At 27.2% G+C, this 8,767-nt stretch overlaps 1 protein-coding gene across 1 annotated transcript; it reads right to left on the minus strand.

The window, feature by feature from the left end:
• Positions 1-1,745: 1,745 nt before the first annotated feature.
• On the minus strand, positions 1,746-7,361 carry LOC132937151 (uncharacterized). Its single transcript, XM_061003982.1, has 5 exons — positions 7,288-7,361; positions 7,075-7,210; positions 6,853-7,002; positions 3,215-3,283; positions 1,746-3,128 (listed from the first exon to the last, which is right to left on the minus strand). The coding sequence occupies exons 1-5, from the start codon at positions 7,359-7,361 to the stop codon at positions 1,746-1,748; spliced, it is 1,812 nt and encodes a 603-aa protein (XP_060859965.1).
• Positions 7,362-8,767: the final 1,406 nt, after the last annotated feature.

The following is an 8,767-nucleotide window of genomic DNA, read 5'->3' on the forward strand; positions in this document are numbered from 1 at the left end:
GTTGATTGTACAACATACAATGTCTGTTGACGGTATGTGTTGAAACCTGAATTATTGTAAAAAACACACTTATATACACACACAGATAATTTTCTTACCATCAAATTTCATACTAAATAGATCGATTAACTCTAATTTTTAAACTAACTAAACTACCTATGAAGCTAAACGTGATCTGCTGAGCGTAAATTTGTTATCTTACCTACTTGTAAGACGACAAATGCCACTATACATTTGCGGAAATCGGGGGTGGCTTGAGGGGGCTCAGCCTCCCACCCAAAGGCATTCAAACCCCCTCTTTTTTTAGTTTTTTAGATTTAAAGCCCTCCTTCTCACATTGATGTTAATAATGTTAGCACTTAGCGCCAGGGCCGGATTGGTTAGGCGAGCTACCGAGGAAATCCCTGTGGGCCGCTTAAAGTTTGGGTCGGTCGTGTGAGTGTGAGTGAAAATAAATTCATGTTTAAAATACTTAAATACTTAAAATAACATATGTTTTAAATTGTTGTTATGCTCTTCTGAAAAATATAAATATTAAATACATATTTTAGACATAATAGACATAAAAATTAATTTATATACATTAATAATTCAAATTATATTGAAGTATAATCTATGGAGAAAATTATGTAAATTTATATATCTTTGGTTCCTAAGCTAATGTGAAAAAGGTAATAATAATCAATTTTATTGAACAAATATTATATTACAACATGGATAACAGTTTTATCATATAATTTTGTAATGAGATATATTTTATTAATAGGTATAATAATAATAAATAAAACAATTGTAACATAAATGGTTTACAAAGCTTTTATTAAATACAAAATCAATTGTTTACCAAAATACAACATTAGTTATGAATACAAATAATTTCATAATACACATATTTTACGTTTATACTTCACAACAACTTACATTTTATATTTTTCATATTTTTTTTACATGTAAATAATAAGGGGGTTATTATATTATTTTTTTTAAACTTTTGTGTGATCTAAAAACTTTTTGGAGACAAATCATTTCTTTTTTAGTTGTAAATTTATATTTGATCTTTTAAAATTGAAATACATTTAATGTAAATAAACGTAGAGGTAATTTCTTTGATGTATGGTATAATTATTGTAAGTCAAATAAAAATATTACCCATGATCCTTAGTAATAATGCAAAAATATTTTTAAAAAACACAACTAGAAACTCGAGCATGATCAGTGGCGGATCTATATTTTTTTTTTGGGAGGGGGGCATTGACTTTTTCTGAGTTATGACACAAATATTTTAAAACAGCCAATTTATTAACTTAGATGCTAGGCTTATGGGGGGCCTGGGCCACTCTGCCCCCCCTTAAATCCACCACTGGACATGATGAAACCCTTTTTTTTATGTATAATATCAATTAAATTAAATAGTTTTGAAGTTTTAAAATAAAACATATTTGAATTGTAAATAAGAAAAATTTGGTTATACATATAACAATTGATGAAATTAAAATAACTTATGACAATAATTGTTGTGTTGGTGAAGCCACCAAAACAATAATTTGTAGATTAAACTCATTTTAACAAACAATTGAATGCTTAAAAAATATTCTATTGGGTTATTGAGAATAAAATAAAAACCTTCATAATTGGCTAGATGGTTTCTATCATATATTTTAGAGGAAATATAAAAAATATAATTTAAAATAGGAATGCACATGAGATCCTATATTATTATTAAATTATATAACAAACTATGATTTTTAAGAGAGCAATGATATTTTTTTTTTAATATCTTCTCTAACCTCCTCATTTGGTATTTTTACATACATACAAGTGTTTTTACTATTATACAAGTCTAAGACTTGTACTACAGCTGAATCATAGGTTAAGTAGCCTATCTCCAACAAGAGATTGAAAAAAAAATCTAGTGAGTTCTCAGTAGGGTTTCCAGATGCTGCAATAATTGAAGGAGGAGTATCTATATAAGTTTTTGGTTTTGTTGTATCGTGTACCATAACCATATTAGGTTCATTAATCAATAATACTTGCATTGCGTCTTTGATAGTTGGATTCGAAAAATTACAAAAAATAGATCCAAAGTCCCGCCAAAAGTTGTCAAGTCTTTTACATTTTAAAACATTTAAAATTGACCAAATGCAATATATCTCCTTCTTCTTTTTTGAAAGTTGATCAATTTTATTATATGAACCATAATAAGCCTTTACTTCATTTATTGTCACTGTCACAGCATCAAATTCCGGTTTTTCGAAAAGATATTCCAACTCATTTATAGTTAATCCATAATAATCAGTGAACTCATGAAACTCAGAGAACGGTTGTATTTTTATACATGAAGACACTATTCTACCAATAGCATAACCAGATTTACCAGTCACAAATGCTCTAACAACAAATTCTTCGTTTGTTAAAAATAATAAACATTGGCTTATAAAAAAAGAAATACGTTTATAATCTTCGAACAAAGTATGTGCTATTGAAACCAATGTTAAAAATTCGGGTTCATCGATTAGAACGAAACATGGCTTATTATAATGCTTTGTTAAACATTTACTCAATGACTCAAAACCAATACAAATGTCATTTATATTTGTAATCGTCTTGTAACTTGCATCACCACACCACAATTTACATAATTTTTTCTCTCTAATATCCAATTTAGAACTTTTTTGTAAATAATTATGTGATTGAAAGGCTTTGTGAATTACTTTTTTACATGTTTCAATAACACAGGCGTAAGTTTTTATATACATTTCTACTTTGAAATTCACATACATAACTGGGTATTTCCCAAAATGATCATGCATAATATCAGTTACTTTGCCTATCTTAAGTTCTTTAAATACCTCAAAATGACTTGTGTCTGTAATTGGTTTATCAGCATTTGCCTTTGTAAGTGGTTTTCCGAGAGAGTCCACCTGAATTTCCAAAAAGTATTTCAGCATAGTTAGATTTGTTGATTTTCCATATTTCCGGGGAGCCGTGATTACTGTTTTTTTGAATTCTTTATTTTGAAATAATTCTTTTATCATCAGTGTTTTGTCGACAAACGCTGTTGTTTGAAGAATTTTGATAAAATCAGAAGAGGCAAAATCAAAAATTGTACCTTCTTGAGTTGAAAGTATCTATAAACACGGAAAATTCATCAATGGTTTGTTTGTAAGTTGTATTCAAATTTTAATTCTTATAATTTGTGTGATTTAAAACTTACCCCAACTTTGCTAATGATATTTTTGTACCTAACATTATTACTGCTGAATTTGACTCCGCTAGACATTCTCTGAAAACAAATAAATAAATATTTTATATACCACAACTTTTCTAATAATATTATCAAAATTATTATTATTATTATTATTATTACCATATAGTTATTAAAAAAGAAGTAGGGCTTTTACTAGAAAACGTTTTTACCATTATGAGCCTAAGTGATTTATGTACCTACCTACTGTTAGTACAGATATATAACTATACTATAACTATACTAGAAAGCTGTCTTGGCATTATTTTTGTACAAATGAGTAAAATCGTTCGCAATTTATAAAATGGTCTAAGTTGATAAACAAACATTATTAATTATTATGATTAAATATCATAAAAATTGAAAAGTCATGTTATTGTTCAGTATACTTACTTGAATTTAAAGATTACTTTTCGTTTAATTGTATAATTTATCTTTATTCCTTACAATTATTCCTTTATTCGGTATTTGATTCTCCGTTTATTTATGTCAATTTTGATTATTACATAAAATGCCTTGTTCATATAAAATTTTAAATTGTCACAACAAAGCCAAAGTTTTCAGTAACATACATTTTTTACGTGAGTGTAATTTTCTATGGATTGGGGACATTTGACACCCAAAATGTATTGAATTTATGTAATTTTAAAATTATAATAATTTTTAATTAGGAAAATTTAAATTTATTAGTTTTTATATTGATTGGTTGTTACACTTCAGTGCTTAACCATCTCATTGTGTATTTTTTTTTTTACAAAATAGTACATTGTTTGTTTTCATTTTCATAGTCTTATTTTCTAGGTGTTGATTAGGTACCTGCGCATGGTATAGTCATGTATTTAAGATATGCATGCATATTAATTAAATCAAATAAAAAATAATTTGTTTACAATTTTGAAAAAAGTGATAGGGTGTCCTAATTCTACATAATATGCATGTCAAATGCCTTAGATTCATATTCCATTCATGAAATTAAATAATAATAAACACCTATTTCAATTTTTTAATTTTCTTCGCAGGAAAAATTTTAAAATATTTTTTTTGGCGGCATATGGAATCTTGATTATAAATTCTTCATAACATTTGTTCGCTGTATCGTAATTTTTCAGTGACTTAAAATGTTATAAAATTCAAATGTATAGTTATTATATGAAACATACGTTAATATGTATATATTTTTAATAATAATAAAACATATACCTATAACATTTACATAGACATAAATAAGCTAGATTCGTTCAAATAAATACAATGCGTCAATGCAGTTGATACACAATGGATGAGGATATCTTCCTTAATTATAGTTATTGTAGTAATAATATCAACTATCAACACTATTCACTATTAACTTCAAGATGGAACTCTGTTGATCGACAACAAATTTAACACAAGTATTTTAACTTTTAAAAAGAAAGTTGTAGTAGTTAGGTATTATTTACGAATTACTATACTCAATTGGCAATTGTACAATGCATTGAAATTAAAATATATTATAATTCAATATTTATTTTGATAAGGTTTACAAAGAATACCAATAGGTATATGGCATACCATTTATACGGCAAGACAGCTATCTAGTTTAGTTATAAATCTGTGGTTAGTACAAAATAAGAAAAAAAAGTAATAAGTCATTGACATTTTTTGTGTTTTTAAACTTAAATTATTAATGGAAATATAATATTATAATATATTTATATATAAATAAAAATACTAGGAATATGATTATCACAAAGAATGCTGATTTTTTTCTGATGACTATATGATATACTATTTATTGTTACAATATTTTGAAAAACTAAATTATACTTTTTTTATCTTAGTATTTATAATGAAATCTTATGAACATCCATGTTTTGCAACTTTAATTCTTTATTCAAACATAATGTTGATAGTAAAAATTATTTTAAAGAATATAATATATTAAATAGTATATTAATATATTGTACTCTATTCACATAAGAAGCAACCTGGCTATATTAATTATATCCTACAATTTTTTGCGTAGTAGCCTGATTTTTTCTACATATAGTTGACTTGAAGGAAGTGACAAACATGTATTGCCTGAGTGGCCTGACTGCTGTCAACAATATCTTAGCACCACTTGAGTCATTTCTTAAAGTGAATAATGTATACTATAAGAAAATTAATATCTTCTAAAACAAAAATTGAAAAATATACTTATAATAATCATTTAAAATTATGAAAATCACCACAGAAATACATTTTTCTTTTTAAATATTACTTAATTGAGATTTGAGAAAATCATGTTACATTTTATTTTCATGTTCAAGTTTTAATGGTGTTAATATTTAAGTTAATTTGTTTGATATTTTTATACATACATAATTGTTGAGGGAGAGCAAACTTTACTTAAAATAACTATTATAATTTATAATATATTTATAATATATTTATTATTTATACATTAATGATATAGTTTATTATTATAAGTATTTTTTTTCTATTTAGTTTCTTTTAGATTCAATAAGTTCCAAGCATTTAAACAATGAATTAATAATATTAACAATTTATAACGGTGACATTAATTTGAACAGTGAGCCTTTATAGTTAAAAGAGTTTCAGCGGACAAAATGTATGTTTTTGGGAAGAAAGTATATTATTTTGAGCGTTGAAAAGGATATAATCTTGGGCCTTTAGGAGATGGAGGCCCATTAAGCACAGAAATTAAATGATTGAATAGTGATACTAGAAGCTAATTTGTTTAATTTTTAATAATTTTTTACCACTTAAAAATGAACTTTTCTAGCCTTTGTTTGATTAAATATATATCATTTGTCCATATTTTTTTTTAATGTCATTATTAGACCGAAGATTATAATAATATGCACTATGTAGTTGCAAACCTTTTTTACAAATAAATTATGCATATTTCATTGATTGGTTTTGTAACAATGGCAGTGTTTTTCTACATGTTAAGTCTGATTAAATGTGTAGAAATTAAAAACACATCTCACCGGATGGATTTCTACGGCCAAGGTGTATAATACATATAACTTATTGAGTTTATGCTTCATCTCATTCATGTGTTCCCGCAAACCTGAATTATCCCTCAAAATGTATCCAGATTGTATCTACATAACTTGCTTATTTATGCTGTTCACCACTTTGCCAAAGAAATTCTAAATTAATTTTTTGATGAGAAAAAACTAATTTCTATTGTGATAAAAGTATTCCGGAAAACATCATCACAAATATAAACGTACAGTGAACAATAACAGCCGATATTACCATTTTCCCCATACAACATGTAATTACGCGATGGGGTACTTGGATCTTTGAAATAAATAGAATAGTTATGCAAATTAAAAAAAAAAAATTATTTAATTTTCAGTGTACTTTAGTCTTTTATGCTGCATATTTGCATACATATAATAGACTTTTTTCGTTACATATAATCTGTAGTATGGTCATGATAAAAGTACTAAACTGTGGCTCTCCGACTTAAAATTACCTACATAGGAAGTCTGGTGTAAATACACTACTGGACATAACGCATAAGGAAAGTTATAGACAGTAAAACACTGATTAGATAAATATATGGGCAGTTGAATAGGTATTAAATATTATTGAATCAAACATAAACTTACATTGGTGTGTATAGGGTCTAAAAATTCTTCAAGTTCAACATTGATGGTGAAAAGTAAAAACATAGTATTCCACAAATCGTTGATGCGTTTGATTACAATTGTAATAACTTTATTGACCACTTCACAGCATTTTTTTGCTTTCACTTTACTCTACATTAATAAAATAATTTAAAAAATTATCCAGTATAAATAAAGGTGGTTATATAATAGGCACAATCTTACATCATGACTTTTGAATAAATCGTCTAATATTTCCAAATCGGATTTTAATTGTACCAGCATCTCAAATTTAGTTACCATTTCTATTGCGATTTTAAACTCTAATTGTTTATGTCTATCTTTCTTGACTCGTAAACATCTAAAAAACATTTACAATTTTTATGTTATATAATGTATAACGTTTAAACATAGCACCTACAATATACTGCAACTTACTCTAGTGATTCAGACTGTGTAGCATTAATTGACATCTTGAAACATCTTTCGAATGCTTCAAATTTGTTGTCCATAGTTGTTGTTGATTATTCTATTTTATAAACAACAAAATAACAAAAGTTAAAATACATGAACCGTCATAATATTGTTATAGTTGTTTTAAGTTGATTACGTTTTTGTTAATAAATTAATATACCTTATGTAACGGATCAAATAATAAACGATACTATTATTATAATTCGTTTCGTCTTTACGTGTATTGGATAACATAAAAGTATAGTTAAATATTAACATATAAATCACGCTGTGGGAATAACATGAGAAGGCAATCGACGACCAGATGGCCAAGCACTCAAAATTCATATTTAAAAACTTTAGGTATTTAAACGCAATACGCATTTCTGAACATTTAACAAAAATGTCTCGCGAGAGACAGTATAACGATTTTGTCATTTTGGACTTAGTCTATTTTCTGAAGAATATTTACAATAAACAACTTTAACTTTTCAACGAGTCTATATTTTATCAAACATCCTAAATTATCCCTCACATCAACGGTCTTGCTGCCTGCAACTAATACGCTATTAAGGCAATTCCTAGATTATTACAATAATATTATGTAATTATATAAGCTATTACCTATGTAAACTATAAACCCAGGGAGCAGAGCCATATTTATGGTTATATTGCATCAGCTAATTGAATAATTAGTACAATATTTACTTTATGTACAATTTAAACTTAAAAGCACCTACCTGATATAGGGTAGGTTGGTTAGGATAATATGTATAATAATAGTATAATGTGTGTGTGTGTGAACATATGCTTCAAGGCCCTCCGCACACTGTTCAGCTGTTTTGTAACGAAAATCTTAAACCATTTACACATTTGACTGTCGTGCAACTGGCCTGAAATCGATTTAAAATTGACCTGCAAGCCTAGGTGCACGAGAACAGTTCGAAACTGGTTTCTAATCGGTAAATGGCGGTTACCTACTATGTTAAATGTGCAAATTAATCAAAATAGGTACCAAACGGGAAACGGTGGTTTGTGAATTGTGGCTATATGCATCAAGTCTAAGATTTAAGATTATCGTTGCAAAAAATCCGAATAATATGGAGTGTGATTTTGTGCTAAGGTAGCTGAACGATTTGGTAAGGGAATAGTGAATAGTGATGACATATCACATATTATCAAGATCTCATATTACTTGTTGTTTCAACATTTTTTACTGATATGAGCATATAGTAATTTTGACAAAAATGGTATTAATCCAATACACTTTTACATAGCGTATTGCCAATATGGGGAAAAAATTAACACCAGGCGCGCTATCGACACCTGCCATACTGATGGCCCCACCAGTCCGGAGTATGATAAACATTATAAGCTTGTATGTAATTTCCCGATATTCCGTATACGTTTTGCTTTTGCTTCAAGTGAAGTGTATTTGAATGTATCTGATAATATTAGTAGAAAT

The sequence above is a fragment of the Metopolophium dirhodum genome, chromosome 1 (assembly GCF_019925205.1).
Source record: "Metopolophium dirhodum isolate CAU chromosome 1, ASM1992520v1, whole genome shotgun sequence".
Lineage (NCBI taxonomy): Eukaryota > Metazoa > Arthropoda > Insecta > Hemiptera > Aphididae > Metopolophium > Metopolophium dirhodum.